The 20,055-nt window shown below is 31.8% G+C and overlaps 1 protein-coding gene across 1 annotated transcript in view; it reads right to left on the bottom strand.

Annotated features, from left to right (window-relative positions):
* Positions 1–17,595, bottom strand: part of LOC129231490 (uncharacterized) — a 163,448-nt gene extending 145,853 nt beyond the window's left edge. Inside the window, exon 1 of the mRNA XM_054865818.1 lies at positions 17,521–17,595. Within this exon, the coding sequence (XP_054721793.1) occupies positions 17,521–17,595 (75 nt within the window). The remainder of the gene's footprint in view (positions 1–17,520) is intronic.
* Between the last annotated feature and the right edge of the window lie 2,460 nt (positions 17,596–20,055).

Raw genomic sequence — 20,055 nt, 5'->3', positions numbered from 1 at the left:
CAAATTATAATGAGTAAAAAATTACTTCTACATGCTATATTCAAGCCCATAGCAACCATGAGACTTACCTATACTTTCTGCGTTAACTAAAATCAGAAATGGACTTTCTGATTGTATATGCTCTCATATGCATGTAGAGTATACACAGGAAGTTTCAGATCAGCGAATAAGGGTTTAAAAAGAAACATAAACTACTATTTATCTTCTTATTTTCCACATCAGTAACTGCAACGAGGATACTTGAACTTCGGCTTTTAAGCAAAAAATTTCTCGGTTGAACTGGGTTGTTCTGCTTGTTACTCATTTAATTATCTAAAATAACTCGCAAAATCAGAATAAAAATAAAGTAATCAATTAGAGAGGTCGATTGAGACGTTCTTTAACTGTCCCACACAATAGTTGTCGGATAAAAATATCTCATAAAACTGCAAGTTTTAGCTTCTCAATCAAACGTAAGTATCAAATTGTACTTTTTTGGTAAACAATCTTAAGTTCACACGTCACTGAATTTAAGACTAATCTTCTAAGTCCATGATTAATGACTGAGTGGAAAATGTCCCGACAATGTATCACTTTCATTCAACTGAAAATCGCACAAAAAATGTTAATCGAGTGTCATTAATTATTTTTGAGCTTAAGATTTCGCGAGCAGTCGCGTGTAATCGTTTTAGTAGCTTAAAGAGAAAGCTCCTGAAAATACAATTGAATCATTAAACAATAAGGAACTTCACAGAGTGGTTTTTCTTATTAAGTTTGCAATAGTTCTGATGTTCTGAGAAAGAAGATCAGCTTTAAGGTTTGGTTTTTCTTTTTATTTACAGGAGTCCATATTCTCTGCATGAAGAATAAGTGAATTTGATTGAATGCATAAAGCTCAGGTATCTTCTCAGAATATTGCTATATTTTTTGAGCTAAGCAATGCTTGAATTTAAATCAACATCAGTTTTTTCCTCTAACTTACTGAATATTTAGTTAATATCTAAAGTGTAAACTAAAACTTGGGAAATTCTTTCCATTTAAGGTACGTAATTTATAACATAAACAAATCCTTGTGCAAACGTTAAACTTCCTGTGGAAAAAACAGGCGACAGAAAAATGCTCCTACGAGCAACATGGCAAATTATAAGGCACACGTGTTTTGGGGTAATGAAACTCATTATTCAATGCGTAAAAAATCGAGCTTTAAGATGCGAACAGTAATTAGTAAAGCAATACACATTTCATATACAAGTTGATGGTTACAAATTCAAGTACTTAGAAAGCTAGTCAGTATAAAGAGCTTAAAAAAATCAGTCAAACTGCTCAGTTTTTTCAGTAAAAGCGTAGTCAGGTATTCATTTAAGGTTGATCATTTAGCATTGTAAAAATCTGAAAATAAGCCTTAATTTTACAAATTAGTACAACTATGTTCAAAGATTCTATGAAAGAGTGTTACACATATTCCCAAGGATAAAAGCATTTCTTTCAAAAATACCTCTTAAATTCGTACGCTTTAAGCTCGTAACAGCTACAATTTCCCGTAAAAATTTGACAAAATTTCAGAAAAATTGACATGAATTTACAGGAGAACTTGCAAAAGAACTCTTATATTAAATTTTGAATTTAAATAAATTCATATTTGTTGAAATATGATCTTTTAATGGAATTGATGTTTCACTCCGCATGCACGAAATATGGCAATCTATAGCTTTCAAAAATGTGTAGCACAATAGACACGGCAACTTATTAAACAATATCTGAGGAGCATCTTAAAAATTTAGAAAGATTAGCTAATTATCTAATGAGCTTAATTTTAATGTCTCTCGGACTGACGACGAAGGTAAGGGATTGGTCGCAAACTAGCAAAGCCCTTAGCAGTTTTCTCATGTTTCTATGTTTTGCCTTGTGGTAAAACATATTGTTTGTTTATACTCTCTTTCCGTTCCTCGCCTGCTTCTGAGTCACTAAATTTTTTAGTTCACTAGATCGCCGATATCTTTCTGATTTTTTCAGATTTACTTCTAGATTTTTTATTAGTTGTCACTTGATTTTCACTATTAAATAATGAAGGTTATGAACTAATATCTTGCAGGTATACGCAGTTCACATTTAGTTATTTTAAATGCATATATTTCATCAATTTTTAATATTTTATTTCAAATTTCAATTTAATGTTTATCTTGTATGCTGTCAAGTTTTCAACAAGTTTAGTAAAGTTAGGCGGAAAACTATAAGTCAAAAACTAGCAATTGAAAGTGGAATTGTTTTAGATGTTCTTGTAGCTTCGTGACTATATAAGTGACTCTTAATAAATTTTTTTTACGTTGTATGGTTGGCTGGGGTCAGTGGAGCCCTTTTTGAGAACAGTTCGTTTTTGAAACCGTATACAAAAGTTTTGAAACAAAAAATTAAACTTATTGTCTTATTTTATCGTATTAATAAACAAAAGTTCATTATTATTTTCTAAAATAATATTCTAAATATTATTAACGATTATATTTTTTAAAAAATCAGATGATTGTCCCACTTGCGCCATAATAAGGGGTAAGGGGGTCATCCAACTTTTTATTTAAATTTAAGTAAAACATATCTAAACAAGATATAAGAAAGTTTTACTTAAAAAAGTATGTACATTTTTAGTATAATTTTTTTTGTAAATGAACCCATTTATGACATATTTACTGTCTTTTAAATCTGTGTGACGGACAATTTTAAAACAAAACAATTACATGTAAAAAATTTATCAAAAACGTGTAGGTACATATTTTACTTTTACATAAAAAGGTGGGTTGAATAAACGTAATACAGTTGATTAATATAATTTTTTGTAAATTAGCCAAAATGATAGGTTAAAAAAGAAATTGGAAACACTAAACGGCTGCGCCAATTCCAGGTTGGGCTAATGAAAAAGTATTATCACTTCATCCTTAGTAATAATTCCAAAATCATCTGCAACAGGCCAATCAAAAATCACTACTTCTTTTTGTTCTTGCAAATTCAGCAGTATTTTTTTTAAATGTGTATCATCAAATTCCAATAAACTTTTCAAGTGCAGACATATTTTATAAAAAGCTGTAATCATTATTTATGCTTTGGGAAGCTTTAGCATTATCAGAAAGTTTTAAAAAATGGTGTTGCCTAGATTCAATGAACCTGAAGCAAAACCTCAGTGTAGGTTTTCCGTGCTAAATTTTCCCAAATCCTCTTCCTAATAAGAAATATTATAAGGTATCGAAATAAATTTGCTGAAATTATAACTACACTAGATTTTAGTACAACAACTGATTAAGCAAATTCAGTAAGTTACCGCCTGAAGTAAGTTTCTGCTTAGCCAGGGCTAAGGAAGAAATACGTGAAATACACCGCCAGCTCAGTCATTTCCAGCACTCGTCTGGTCAGTGCTAATTCTGTATTAGCTACCAGTTTGTTTGGCACTCTTGGCTTCCTTAAGAGGTTTTCCATCTCCAGCTCAGTCACTTTCCTATGCCGGGCTGATGAGTGCTAATATGCACGAAACTGCAGTCCTCGGCTGGAAATGACTGAGCTGGCGGTGTATTTCACGTGATTAAGCAAATGTTTAATCTGGTTTAATTACACCACAATATATAGCCATATTTATCCTATGATAAATTTCATTTATGCCAATAAATATTATTAATGTCTACGAAAAACAAATCTATTACTGTTTCAACTAATTAATATAGTTAATAAAAGTTCCGTTGCAATTTATTCTGTACTAGCAGTACGCGCACGTTAATGCCCGTGCTAAGAATTTAAAGGTATTCCGCTAAATAAAAAGTTCCCCTTCCGTCCGACTTCTGATGTGAAATGATATTTTCTCTTCGACTAAAATATGTAAACACCTTTTCAAAAAAACCTATTAAAATATCTTTGGAATTTAAAACTATTCGCCAAAACACATAAAAAGATTAACAGTAGCTTTAAAACTCAAAATAAACCTTCAACTGTATGGTTCATCGCTTAACGCACCAAGCAACCACGCTACCGTAAACATGCCCTTTAGTGAGTGAAACTTTTTTTCTGCAATTTAAAATGCTTCGCCAAATAAACAAGACTATAATAAAAATTTTTATAGAACAATTACAATTGAACAATATTACCAATAAAATTATTCACTTAGATAAGTTACTATCTTCAACTGTAAGAACAAAATCAAACGCTGAAGAAATAAGGAAAATAAATCCAATAGAAAAATCCTACAAAACCAAATTATGTACCTGAATATCGAAAAAAACACATTCAAAAACCCGTTCGCTGACAACAGCAGTCTCACAATAGCGTAGCCGACCACGCGTCTGAGTGGCACGGAATGGTTCCTCGCAGCTATTGACATTGTCGGCAAGCGCTCTCTCGATGAGTTAACTTAAACCGCCATTTAGTAGGAATTCATAGAACTAAACTTACCCCTTCTCTATTAGGAATTCATAGAACTAAACTTACCCGCCATCTATTGAGAATTCATAGAATTAAACAATTAAATTAACATTTAATTTCCAATTACGAATATTTCGGTCAATCTGATTTTCAAAAAAAAAAAAGCCTATAGCCTTCCTTAATAAATGGACTATTCAACACAAAAATATTTTTATATTCGAACCAGTAGTTCCTGAGAATAGCGCGTTCAAACAAACTCTTCAGCTTTATATTATTAGTATAGTTTGAAAAACGAAGAATACAGGCTCATGCTTTATCACCGTTTGCAAGAAAATCGTATTTTTGGAAACATGGTAACGCTTACTGTAATTTGAACCTTTTGTTGGCAGCAGGTTAGAAAGGTTCTCGATCTGTTTATTTCGAATAGCGTCGCAGACTGTTTCCAGTAATCGAATTGATTTTTTTTACTGTACCTGTTAATAATGTTTCATTGTTCTTGAGTATGAGCGTATTTTAGCTAAGCGTTATTATGTTGATGAAACTGTGAGTTTTAATTCGCAATCGAACAAACTACATTTTCCAAATTGCACTGCCTACATAAGTGCATTGAACAGTTTTAGCACCTCCATTTTGGACCTTTTGATGCTTCTTACCTTGGCAGAAACCGGTTAGTAAATCTCTCTCATTTTATTATTGGTATTTTGTATTTATACTGTATTCCATTACAGGTTTGAAAGCTTCAAAGGAAAAGATAGACTTATTAAACACACACATTTGTCATTATATAAGTTTTAAACTTAATGTTTTCAGTTTCGCCAATTGATACCTTCGTCCGCCAAATTACGAATTCAGTTTGATGCAGAAACTTTAAAGGGTTGAAATGGTAAAAAAATGCGAAAGAAAACGACATTTAAGGTGTGCAGAAAATACTGATCAAATGTATGAATAGAAACAATGGATAGATTAATGATGATGATGCAAAATTTAATAACCAAAATACGCTTATTTTTACAAATGCAGATGCATAATATATTATACACTTCTCTAATTTTTACGTGGATAATTTTTACTGCATATTAAGTTTTGATTTCTGGAGCCAATTTGAAGATATAGTTCGCAAAATTCTTGGTCATTTGACGATGATCGGTTTTTGCATTTAAAAATGGTACTAGGTGCAGCGAATGTGCTTTAACGTAAGAAATTTCACTGCGGCAAGCTCATTTGAATTTTTTGTTTGATGTTCCTTTTGTAAAAAAAAATCAATAGGTTAAATGCCTTGTGTGCTCTATATGGCAAATTTAGTACAGTGAAACCTGTGTAAGTTGACCACTTGCGGTGCACTACTTTAGTGGTCTACTTAAACAGGTGATCAACTTATAGAGGTTGAATTATATGGTATCGATCTAATTCTGTGCCTAAAAATAGCGGTCAACTTAGACAGGTGGTCAACTTTACAGGTTTTGCTGTATTAAAATAAACAGTCTTGAGTCACCTAATGTTACTTCTTACACGTATAGCCATTACTTTCCCATTTGGTTTTCAAATATCTTGCACCTGAATTAACCCTCAGATTTACGCGACAATCATATAAGAGATAGAACTGAAACTTTCAAGACTTAATGAAATTTATTAGAATAAAGATACAGACCAAAGGGAAATTGTATGATGAAGATAATTGGAAACCCATTCCTCGCATGGTCAAAACATTCTTAATTTTAGAAGAATAAGTGTCTTCGATAAAACGAAGATTTTTTGTGATAGATTTTTCACCCGGTAGCAATTGGCACGATTTTTGCTTAATTTTCGTGGTGATTTTTTTTTCCATGTGACCTCAACTTTATTTTCCCCAACATTATCTTATTATTATACTTCTTGTACACTACCCAAGTTTGAGCAAGTTAAAGTAGGAAATTTTCTAAAATCTGGTTTTCATGTACAAATGAAACAGTACCGTAAATGCAATACACGTAAAGTGTGAATGTAAAAGTTTACTAAATATTTTAACTCGGAAGCGCATGCGGTACAAAATGTTGGATTCTTCAACAACCTAAAAAAATGGCTTAGATAAATATTTCAGTTCACTCAATTTACCAAGCTTACGTAAAATGCACATTTTGATTGGGAGCTCTGTATTTTTTTTTGATAGGACTTTTGATACGACCTTTTTATCTATACTAGAGACATCAAATTAGTCTTCAAATGTGGTTTGACGTAGCTTATAAGATTCAGGAACTACAACAGGAAAATAGTAAACATTTTCAAGGCTTTTTTTTTTTTAAAAAAAAACAAAAAATATTTCATGAGAGTGCAAAAATAACTTTAAGTAGAGTTTTTCTATTATAAAATAATGTTACATTAAAAAAAAACAGTTTCCATGCCATCAATAATAATTATTTTTTTTAACCAACTACTCCTTAATTTTTTATAAACGAAGTTAACATTACATTTATATTAACCGCTCGTGAATTTCTTTCTCTTTTTTTTCTTCCATAAATGCCTTTTGAAAATCTTCAATTTCGATTAATTAATCACTAATTTAATTTCTCTGACCATATTTTCGTCGGTGATCTTCTTCTAATGAATTCGTATTTAATTTTCCGCGATTAATGGCCCTTGGAAGTTAATCATAAGATAAAAGGATTAGGAATGCCGTCCTAGTCAGTTGTAATGTGCTTTAGATCACTTTTTAGAGATCGATGAATTAAACGAATTATGAATGTATTTTTAATTAGAGAAGGAATTAATTGCGTTAAATAATTGTAAATCCATCTGAGCCTATATAGTTGGCTTTGAGTAATAATTCAAATGTGATATTTATAGTAAAAAAAAGGACATGAATTGAAAAGAAAAATAATTTAAATAAGTGAATATAAACAGTGTAATTAGTTAAGAAAATGCATATAAGAACGAATTAAAATGTTATAGATATCAAGTAAGTGGTCACTATGAAGGATGTCATGCTTTAAGGAACGAGGGGGGGGGGGAGTGAGAAATTTTGACAGATGATGACAAGAGAAATTTTACTCATAGTTTTATGACATTAAAAAGTTTCATGAAGCTGAAATATATGCAAAACTAATCACTGGGATAAAATGTGGCATGAAAATTTTTAAGTTTTATATCTGATAGAATACGATTAACTCCAGTGAATTACTCCCCCCAATCAATCCTAAGTAAAACGAAGAACGTCTTTATAATAAAAATACGGAACTTTATCAAGATTCCAAATACTTTTTTGTAAAATAAATATAGAGTTTCATAAAAACATTGTCCTTGAATTAAGAAAAAAAGTAAGAAAATTCAATTGGTTATAAAAAATATGTTCCAAGTTATATAAAACTGGGTCACGGCAAGTTTTTTTTTTTTTTTTTTTTTTGCAGGATAGAATAAAGTTAAAAGTTGGTTGAAATTTTTTTCATAAAAAAAAAAACTTTACACTCAATTCATTGAAATGTATTTTTCTTCTTGGTTGAAACATAATCATACAAATAATACGTGTATCACCCTAAGAACGGAGACATTACCTCTAAATAATAGGTGTTGCTATTTCCTTAGCAAAAGAGTTTTATTTTCATCAAAGGCAACCAATAACGTTACTTTATACCAGTGATATTTTATTTACCAGTCATATTACTAACCAGTCAATAAGGCGGCTGCATTAGCCACTTAAAGCCAAATAAGGCACCATTTGTCAAGAAAAGTTTTTTAAAGAATTGTGCCTTATTTGCGTTATTTTTTCATCTCAATCATTACGTACTCACTGCTCTGAAAAGGTCAGTATGAAAAACATTAGTTTAAGGAGACTATTGAAATCTAACTAAAGGTAAGATACTGCATAATGAATAAAATTACTGTTTAAACTCATAACCCAGCATTTCTCGTAAATAATTTATAAAAGAACATTTGAGAAATTTTGATAAATGAGTGTCACTTTATTTTGCTTCTAAACCATACGAAGGCATATGACATTATTTTCACTTCTATTATATTTCTTCTTTATATGAGTAAATACGTTTCAAATAAATGTTTGAAAGTTTTAAAAATAATGAAAATTCTGATTCATTGATCACCGAAGTTTAATCATATTAGTTTCACTCGAGATATTAAATAGAAGCCATGCAGTGAGGGAACGTATTGTAGTTTAGAATTTCGAAACTACTATGGGTTCATATTTCTGACAATCGATCAGAGTACCTAATCAAATTTCCTTATATACATTCGTGTGGCTTCATTTGGGAAAAAATGATGAAGCAAGTCATCGACTACTTTTAGTCAATTGACAATTTCATCGGTCTGAAATGCTTATCAAGAAATGGAGTGATACAAACTGAAGGAATGTTTGGGTTTGAAAAATGAGAGAGCTTGTTAAAATTTAAACTCAAAAAATATCAAGAAGCTAAGACAAAATGTTAATATTTTACTTTAGTAGATAAATTTAACTAACATTATCTTTTAGTACGTAAGCATTCTGATTTATAGAAAAAGATTAACTCGGTTTTTGATAAATATGTTAATTATTGCGAAGAATACAAACAAATGTTATGTTTTTTAATCGTTTTAAAGATATCGAAAAATTCTACGCTTGAAATATTTATTATCTACCCTTTAAGTGACCTATAAAAAATTAAAATGTGTGAGCGTAAGCAGCTTCCGTGAAAATGCATATGTTAATGCTCTATGACACTCTAATAAAACCGGGGAGTGCAATTTGCGAAAGTAAAAAAAAGACATAAATAATGCACACTTTCAAGAAAAAAATCGCTTAATTTAGTTTGATTTCCATTTTACTTATATTTTCTTACAAAGCATTTTTGATGATTTGAGAAAAATTTGTTTATTTGTGGTTGATTTTGAAAAAAAAAGTACCTGTGAGGCATATTTTTTGCAATGGAAGGGGCAAACATAAATTTAACCGTTAAGTTCCTCATTAGCGCAATAAAAACGTAGCTATTTGGATACAGTTGTGCTATTAATAATCCTTACTGATGGAAATTTACATTTACTGGCAAAAATTTCCCTCACTAAGCTACAGTAAAAAACATCTAAAGAATATACGGCTAAAAACTGAAAATTGATGCAGATATTGTGTTGTCTTTTTTATTGTGAGGGAGAGCATTTCAAAAGGAAAATTGATTGAAATAAATATTTAATAGATGTGGTGATATTTAAAAAATAAAATAAATGCACTCGTAAATGCGCGTATTTCATTTCTTTATTGTTACTGTAAATACATGTCTTCTTTGTTTCTAAACGATTTTACTGCAGTGTAAGTTATATTAAACATTACCATTTTGAAGTTATTGTGGAATCATGTTTCCAACGTGATCAAATAAAATTAACTATCGATAACTGATCTAATGATTATATCTCGAAATGATAATAATAATAAGTAAGCTTAACATGTATAAACATTTCTGAAAATATTAAAAAATAATTTCAATTTATGATTTAGTTAAGAGATATTTAATGTTTTTCCGCAGGTAACGTGACACTTAAGACATTTCAAACAATAGTATTAATAACTAAAGATATATGAAAGGTATCACATTTTTTTATAATCTTTTGCTTCGTAAATGAAGACATTTTATAGTGATGAAACTATAAATATTTTTGTTAAAAAATTATAATTATTAAATTCTTTAGTTAAATATGAGTAATTGAAGAATGGCTTTCTTATGCACACATTAGAACAAAAAATTAATCTTTAAACAATTAAAAGTCAGTACGTGTATTTGAATAAAAACTAAAACAGTTCTGAAATGTTTTTTTTTTTTTTAGCATTTACTTTTACTAACGGATTTTTGTTTAAAATATTTTCTCCAGTTTCGCATGAACACTTAATTTTGGCTTTGGAAAATATCCAAAATAGATAATTAAGATGTCACTGGGTAGAATGCTAGTGATTGCTAGTAGAGTGGGAAAAAATGAGGAAAAGGTTAAAATAGAAAGGAGTGCGAAAAGATTTGTTTCACGCTGCATAGGAAAGTAGATTGTCTAATTATGACACACGTGACGTTGGAATCACTCAATATAGCATATTAGAATTCATGCTCGTTTATCTAACAGTTAAAACTAATTAACACATTTTACATGCGTCTGACTTTGCATGAAATGACACTCCTCCTTTTCACTCTGGTAAGAACCTTTTCACTATTGACCAGTGATGCAAACTGAATTTTTTTTCTTGGTTTCTTAGAATGTTCTACCGGGCTAAGGAATGTATTTGAAAAGTCAAGACATGTTTCATACAAGCTCTCAATCAAACAAAGAAGCTCTTCCCTGACTCTAAAAGACTTTTCTTGAGGGGGGAGTTATTTCAAAAATATTGTTTACGATGAGAAAACTCAAGATATGAACCATCTCAAGCAACGGATAGCCACTGGTGCGGCAAACAACACTGCAGAAATGCTGGCCAAGGCACGGATCGGAAAGTGTGCCACTTGATAAATTCTTCCCGCCCTCTAACATGCTAAATATAATACTTTTTATGGAAATAGGTTAATTTTGTGGTTGTATTATTTTCTTCTTAAAACCATGTAGTAGTTATGTACACCCTGTATATATCATCGCCTCAGAGCAACAGTAAGACATTCAATCTTATAGACAGTAAGACATTGAAAATTCCGTTTTCAAATCGTGGGGGAAAACTGAAAACATCTAGAAAAAAAACTGAATTGATGTGCTACAAGTAGGTAACTTCAATTCAGTTTTTTCTTCTACACTGATTCGAGAGAAACTGGAGAAATTGATGTTTTTTTTTTTTTTTTTTTTTTTCCACAATTTTCAGGAAATGTCAAGATCTGATTAAAATGTTGTTAATTTTTTTCTACTTTATTTAACCATTAGTACTTATGATTTCTTACTAACAAACCTTCAAATTCTCTCTTACCTAGTTGTAATACTCAGCCGATGACAGGAAGGTTTTCTGGATTACACGCCGCCTCCCCCCTTTACATAAATTGAAACAGGTAGTCAACTGTAGCAGAACACTTCCTATTTTAATATTTTCTCCCCCTAACTCAATAACGAATTAGGCATCCGTATTACCCGAAGCCTATATCTGTGTTGTTAGAAACTTTCCCTCTCAGTTTGTGCCAGTTGCAGATTTGCGACATAGATCTTAGTATGTATTAATTCTAATTGGTTAAATACGATGAGTCAGAGCAAATGCACAGAGTGCAAAAGTGCAAGAGTTTCAAATTTAAATACTCTTACAACGTGCAGCCTTCATATTTGCTGCACTTAAGTAATATGTAAAAGTTTTAGTCAGTATATCAGATCCATGCTGAGGTCGCAGTGAATATAAACTGAAATATGTTTAGTGACAATATTGCAATAAAAGAGAAAAGTATGCGATTTTTTAAATATTTTCAATTTGCTTTCTGACTAAAAAAAAAGGGGAGATTGATTTTTCAAGTAATTTCAAATTGATGAAGTGAGTGATTAAAAATTAAAATTAGGAACACTTTTCAAGTGCTATTAAAAAAGTGAAAGTTATGCAACGAAATCATGTTTCAAAACGTAGTTGCGAGCACAACGAGTGTTGACAATTTTTAAAACTTTGATTCATCTTTGCAGACGCATACGTTATTAATCATTAAAGAATCAGGTTAATATGATTTAATATTTAATTACTGCGTACAAATTGCAAACAAAGGAAAAATATTATTGAAAAAGTTTAGGCGACTTAAATATGACAAAATATGCGTTCAAAGACCATTAAATACCATATGACATAAAACAACGTAGTACAAATCATCAGGAATGTTCTTCAACTTAACTACCATGGTCAGGCTAAACGTTTTGTAAAAAAAAAATTATTCTTAGGGTTAGTCGGGGTACCATGATCAGCTAAGAGGAAAAAGTTTTTTTAATATAATGTTAGCGAAAAATAAAAGATAACACTACCTACCTTTAATGTGTGGGACAGATTCTGTGTAAAATGGTTCGTTGTTTTAAAGTACAAATTAAGTAATATATTGTCAAAAAAACAAAATTGCTGCTTTCCGGAGTTATCAATTCACTCTTTTCTTTAAGAAGTATCATCAGGACGTATTCCCTACTTGAAATAACGTTACAGAACATATTAAAATCGGTAAAATGGTCATAATGAACTAACTTAATACAAATGATTATGCGGAACAAAAAAATATTATAAAATTGGGGTGTCTTTAAGTTCTTTCTTATTGAGACATTTTTTATTTTCTTCAATAAGTGAGTTAAATGCTAACTTGATGTACTTGTTTAGTTTGACTGTGCTCAGAAAAGCTTTCAAGTTCCTTAGAAGGATCTGAAAGAGATATTGTGGTAATGTGCATTATTTTGATGCAGCATCATGATTTTATTGACCTCTTTCATTTGAAACCCTTTTTCTGTCTCCATGCCAGTTAAAGTGGTAGAATCTTGATTCGAACTGTTTGTTCACATTTCTATATTGCACGAGCTTGGGACGATTTAAAAGAAATTTTCTGGAGCAGCATGTCGATGGAGTGGGAAAACTGCACAACTCCTTTAGAGTTAATACATGTACTGGGTTACCGCTGATTTAGTCCATGCAGTTAAAACCAAAACGCCAACATACATTCTCTTAAGAGGGAATGAGGATGACTTTTTTGGAAGACGAATTTTATTTAAATTTTTGTATTCCGGAGCATAAAGCTTTTCGAGTGCAATCATATCTTAATTGTCGTTGCCTTATAGCTTTCTTAAAAAAATACTGTGAGTCAGCTTGAATCTTTGATTCATTCCAACTTAACAAAATAAACTTCGTTGAGGGGCATATTATCCTGTCAAGTCATCAGCATTGAAAATAACTCGTAATCTGGCATGTCATATATCTTTTTTGTCAGGGTTAATTGCCCTAACACCTAGGACTCAAAACGCAAGTCAATATTTCGCAAACATCGCCAACAGCCTTTCTTGTGATGTTCGCTTAGTGTTTAAACATATAAACCAACACGGTATTAGAACTTTCATTTTTCTATATTATATGTTTTTAAAAGTATTGGCTACTTTGGTAACTTTGATCCTTGCGGTTACATTAACTCAACAACCGAAAACGCAATCGGTACTACCAATAAGAGGTACCAGCAAAATGCATGGGTGGTACTTCCACCTATTATGCCCTTAAAACAAATAAGCGATAATCACTCTCTTATTAAGTCTAACACAGTATAGACAATCTCTTTTTTAATAGTTGGGTTTAACATGTTACCCGCAAATGTCAAGGTCACTTCAGCTGACGGTACTAACTTCCATCATATTTTTTAAAATTTCCCTTAAAATCGTAATTTTTGGTAGAAACCAGTAGAAAATTAATGTATTTAATTGGCAGTCATGCCGTTGCACATTGCTTCTAAAAAGATGATCACCAACACATACTCTTTTGCGGAATTACGAAATACAGTTTTGGAGGAGTATAACCTGGCGTGGCGTGTAAGCTTGAATTACCCTTAGTGCACATGGGAAGTTCAATCACAGCTTAAAAAGCAATTTCAATGATATTACCAAGGAAATTCAATTATTCGTTCGTTAAATAAGTTCAAGAAAGTAGGAACTGTTAAGAATGCCAATGATAGTTATTTCAAATTACTTCGATAATTTAACGCCTCGCAAGAGAAGTAAAGTCACTTAAAAGCTCCTTCTATTTCCAATAAAATCTCTTCGGCGAGCGATTCGTGAGACAGTCGCACGTCAGTGTAGTTTAAAGCGAGCGCGCTATTGCAGTGTGTCCAATGGAAATGTCTTAATTCCTAAGATACTTTTAGTCCTCTCAGCGGCATGACCACGCCCACTGTTAAACGACGTAGAATAGCCCTAGTGTACTGGGGGTTCGTAATACCAAACAAAATGCACACATTACGATAATCAATTCCCATACTCCCCCCCCCCCTCTACATATTGAAGCTGTTTTTTCTATGGAGGCGTGTCAAGCACAATATTTGAAACATAAAACCAGCTCCACTCAATGAGTTGAGAATAGCCATTGAGATGTGCCCAAATACAAATCGAATCTTCTATACATATAATAAAATAAGATGTTTGTGTGTGTGTGTGGCGCGCATCCCGGGAAAACGGTAAGGCCTAGAAAGATGAAATTTGGTATACAGGTGTGGTTTTTGCTGAAGTTGTGCACCTCGGGCTTCGATTTTTGATATTTTAATTAGAAAAAAAGTTATTTAATGTTTTATGTGATTTTTAGCACTTTTTAGTACTTTTAACCTCACAGACCCCGAACCAATCGCGCCAGACAAATATTTTTGATACTATAGTGTCGGAAATTTAATTTTAAATATGATGAACAAAAAAAAAATTTTGAAGATAGAGCAATTTTTATATTTTTTATGAATGTTTGAAAAAACCTTTAATTTGCATGTTTTCCTGGGTTTTATTTTTTTCTAATATCATCCTGCGAGAAGTATCAAAGCCTCATTTCTGAAATTTAAGTTCGTAATAGTAAAACCATTTCACCCTCTTCAAAAGAAAAAAGTTCTTAAAAATACGCAATAGTTTTTTTTCACATATTTTTAATGCTGAACACATCATGTCCTTTCACGCATCAGTCGAAAAAAGCGTTCTTCAATCTTTTATGCCTGTGACGTCACTACTTGGGTTTCGATTCGATATTTACGATGGAATCTTAATCGCAAGCAATGTTAATCTTTTTTTTTTACTATATAGCTTACTTCATTTTCTGACGTGATGACCACGTGTTTTTTCGGCAGCGCTTGCTTTTTTTCTTCCCTTTTTTTTTTTTTTTTTTGTTTTATTTAGGGATTGCATTTATTTCTTTTTCCATCCCCCCCCCAAGCTGGACCTTTCGCTGTATCTATATTACGTTACATTTCATAGTTGTGCGCATTAATTCAATAAAAACAGCGAGATTTTTTTTATCTTTGTCAAACGCTACTTTTTGCACACTACGGGGAATTTGAGCTTTTTTTTTTTTTTGCTCTACTTAAATGAAAAAAGCGGTTTTTTGAGTGTTCTTTGTTTTCATTAGGAAATGGGTGAGGAGGTCAAAATAAATAGAGATGGATAAGAAAATGTAGAGATAGATTGTAAAGGTAGATATCCGCCGAAGGCGGCAATCTTGGCGTAAAAAATGTGAATGGCACAAAAAAAAAGATAGAGATGGATTGATTAATACTGCTGCCAAATTTATTTAAACAACCGCCGAAGGCGGCAAACTGGAAGTAAAAAGGTAAATGACAAGTTAGCCAAACAGCCGCCGTAGGTGGCTGCTTGCACATTGGGTGTCAATGCCCCCCTCCCTCCCCCACATACACCATGACTTTGAAAAAACAATGCTTTCACATAAAAGTAAAAGTGCTTTTTGTTATTATTCGACAAAATTTGCATGAAGAGTACGTCGTTTGTGTCTCCCCTCCCCCTCCTTTAAAAATATTCCAAACGACGAAACTGGAGACAGATCTAGAAAATATTTCATTCAAATTATTAATGATATAGATAGATATAGATTGATTGACACCGCCAGGAAATTAATTTAAGCAGCCGCCGATGGCGGCAACATTGGCGTAAAAAAACGAATGATAATACTGATTTATAGAGAAAAACATTAATGTCGTCGCTAAATTGTTTAAGTAGCCGCCGAAGGCTGCACCCCTGGCGTAAAAAGGCGGACCAGCTGGTCGCCGCAGGCGGCTAGTTGATAATAAAGGTTTTTAAATCGATTTAATCTTTTAAATTCCTGGTTCACAGTGGCCTAAAATCTGAACACTTTTCTGAAATGGTAGATTTTAAAACTTTTTTTTTCATGTTTGAAACTTTTTTGTATGATAATAATTTTTAGTTATTTAGTCATTCAAAGAGGTTATACCTTTTACAGGACACTAAGTTCAAACATACCTTTAATTGGCCATGACTGTTTGTTAAAACATCTTCATCGTTTGAGTATTGTTGAGTCTCATTTTGTCTTCGTTGTAACGCAAATCACAAAATGAACGTTCGCCCCTTGCACACTTGCACTGAGCTTTCCGGGTGGAGACTATACGACCGGCAAATATACGAGGCAAAAGAGCGTATAGGCAGCTAATATTTTAATGTACTACTCGTTCTGTGTATTGTGCTTTTTTTTCCATTTTGTTCCTTGTAACTTCTTCTTTCTGCCAGACATTGGAAAGTAAAAAAAAGTTCAAACACAAAACTGTTTTATCAAGCACAACTCATTTAGTTATTTAAATTGTAGAATACTTACTGTTAAGCGCAGTTTTGAAAAATCACTTTTATTGGTATCAAAAACGATATTTTAGTCATAAACGTGGAATCTACCTTTCCAGTATCGAATTCGAGAAACCACAAATGCTTCTATATAATACATTCTTGGTGTCATTTTCCAATACTTACTTCAGACGACCATTTTCGATACATTCTGCCTTGGGCAGGTATATATCAATATCAGCAAATTTTTTGTTTCTGCTTTCCTTTTTTATTCATTGTTGTTATCTTATTTTACTTCAATTCGAATGTAAAATCATTTTTGTCTTGCTACTGGCAGAATATGAAATATTTTTCCCCAAAAGGTTTTGCTTCAAAAATTTTAACATTTTTATTAGTACTCGAAAAACCAGAAACTTCAAATGTCTCTTTTTTTTTAAAGATACTGCAATTATCCTCCCTACAGCAATATTATATAATCTCACATATTTATACCTTTTTAAAAGAAATATTTCAAAGAATGTGAAAGAACTACTGTGGTCACGAAAAGTTGAACGATGTACCTACGAAAACAAAAATCGTAAAGAGTAAAATTAAACCGCAAATATAAATTGTATATTTTTCTACAAAATTACGTTAAAATTCATTGCGTAAACAATATTGCGTAAAGATGCTTTTAAAGCAACATTGAAATGAACGCTATTTGTCTTTAAGTATATTTTTAAATTATTCCTTAAGTATCAAAAATACCGTAGGAAGTAAGACCCATGCTTTTCAGAACATTTAAAAGCATTTCTACTTTTAGTTTTGTCCAATTCAATATAAGTTTAAAATAAATACCATAGTGACATGATAATTGAAATGAAATAAAATCTGAGCATATATATTTTCATTTTATCTATTTCTTATATATTATAGACCTTATTGTTTAAAAATAGAGCAGCGTGCAAGTAATTGATGAGAACTTACCAGAGTGTAGAGAGCACAAGCATATGCTCCGCTCTTCACAGTTTTCCAACAACAAAAAGTATTTAATTCTGGCATTCCTTTGGGAATTGTGTGTACTCTCTTTATGCGGGTAACTTCCATCTCCTGTCTCTGACAGTCCTTTTACTCTCGAGCATCCCTTCTCTGATTGGCTGAACTCCCCCTCCACCAACTCCCGCGCAATCTCAAAAGCATTCGCAGGTTGAAAAGATTTTCCGTGCTTCAGTTCGTGTACTCCGCCTTTTCTTATTTTTTTCGACCTTTTGCAAATACAAGCGTGTCTAAGATATATACAGAAATATAGCCATAGGTTCTATAGTTGAAATAATATAAGAAACTGTTGTAAAACTACCGTTGAAGTTTAATTTTTTTATAATGACAAGATATTACATAAATCTTGTACTGTAATAAAGTTATACAAATGTTTCTTTTCGAAACAGAAGCAGATGTGTACGTATTTATGCTGATTTGTTTCACGTTTTCATTCTTCAATTTGTGCTCTTTCTTATCGTTCTTTTTTTAATTTTTATTAATTCATTTATTTTTTAAAAAAAAAGGGGTTGTAATTCTAAATCCAGACATGTATGTATTCATTGGGATTGGCCTCTGCAGAACATTCTTCCTCCATTCATGAATCAATGTTCTTGATGCAATTTACCAGACTCGATGAAAAAATATAAAACAAAACTCAATGACAGGAATGTAACTTAAACTTGTACTGTCGATTCGACATTTTGGCTTCTTGAATGTCGGGTAAAAGTGGGAGAGACACCATGTGAGGAGAGACGCCATACCTTCAGAAAATCCGTCATTAAGAAAGAGCTGGCTGTATTTCTCAGTTTTTATTTACTCATAGACACTTTCTTGTTCGACTGTGCTCGAGTGTAACGTGTGTATGACGAAAAGATTATTTTAGTACGAGCATTTTTCGACGAAACTTTTGAGTCGCTGCGGTTTCAATAACTGTTAAATGTAAAACAAAGGCAACGTAATGTAAAAACTGGTTTTAATGTTTGATTTAGCTTGTTATTAACTTATTTTAACTACATTTTGCAATATATGTTAATACTTACATAATTTACACCTATGTGGCTTCTTTCCCACATAATGAGGAGAAATGCCAAACCTTTCAAACGTATAAATGAAGGGGTGTTCTGTTAATATTTTTTTGTTTTTAGAAAGCAAAGAAAATATGCGAGGAAGCATACGGTAATCAGGGGGCAGTGGAGTGAAGATAACTTAATTCTGGATATTGAAAAAGTAAAAAAAGAAGAAACATCGAAGAATGAAGCTCAAAAACCTCACGGAATGCCGTGGGAAATGCAGCATCAGGTTTTAAAGTTAGTGGAATATTTCCACTCAATTCTAAGACTATTCCACATCATTTCTTTGTTATAACTGATTTAGTTAAAGTAGCTAATCCCGAAATTCCTCCTGAAAGTGCTGGCATTCTAGCTCAATCTTCACAAAAACCATCAACTTCCAGACAAACATCCATTAGTACAGAAACCCCTACAAAGATTCTTCAGAAGTCTTATCCAATCTCAAAACTACCTAGCTCGACAGTGAAGCGAAAACAAGTTGCTTGTAGGCGCGAAATGTAGAGAAAATTACTATTTAACAGAAAAAAACTGAATGAATTAAATGTTTCTTACGCCAAAAACGGCTGCATGAGTCATGTACAATGTACGCACCGCATTGTAATAATTGTGGTAGGGAAATAATCCGTAAGAATTTCAAAAACAAGGAATTATAACATATATGGCATCTGTCCCACACTATATGGCGTCTCTCCCACACGTTATGGAAGAGATGGCCTGATATCAACTTATAATTTTTATTTTTTATTTATTTTTTTTTCCAAGTCTAAAACTCGTAAATGGTAATTTTAATACTTAATAATAGTGCAACTTTAAAATAAAACATAGAGAATTGATTTGTATTGCATTTTGAATTTTTTATCTAATTTCTACAAAAAGTATGGCGTCTCTCCTACTTTTACCCTATGGAATATTTTTCCCCCCTAGATTCATACGTTGGTTCATTTTAATATGATTTTCTGTAGCTACTTTGAGTTACGTTTAGATATGGTAGATGTATAATTCTTAGCATCAAGACTTGCAGTAAGTAAAATAAATTAATTTGCATTTGTTTTTAACAAATGAACCCTAATGAAATTGAAATTTTAACCCTAAATAGTGTTTTTTGATATGCAAGTTATTACTTAGAAGTAGAACAGAAAATGCACATTTAGTTTAGATTATCGAGAGTGTATGTTCCTAACTATGAATGTCTATATGCTCCTAACCAGTGATGTTCCCAAATTTTTCTGAAGGTATACTCCCAGTAATCCATTACACACAATTTGTGTATGTGATCATATGCATAGTATGTCATAATACAATAATTTATGAAGCTTGAGGGTATACGCTATATGTTTAAAAATGTTTAAGAGTATACGGTGTATATGGAGTATACCCTGTGGGAACACTACTGCTCCTAACGATTAATGTATGT

This window comes from Uloborus diversus, chromosome 10 (assembly GCF_026930045.1).
Source record: "Uloborus diversus isolate 005 chromosome 10, Udiv.v.3.1, whole genome shotgun sequence".
NCBI classification, from domain to species: Eukaryota; Metazoa; Arthropoda; class Arachnida; order Araneae; family Uloboridae; genus Uloborus; species Uloborus diversus.
The sequence above is the reverse complement of the archived record's forward strand: the minus strand, read 5'-3'. Positions and strand labels throughout refer to the sequence as shown.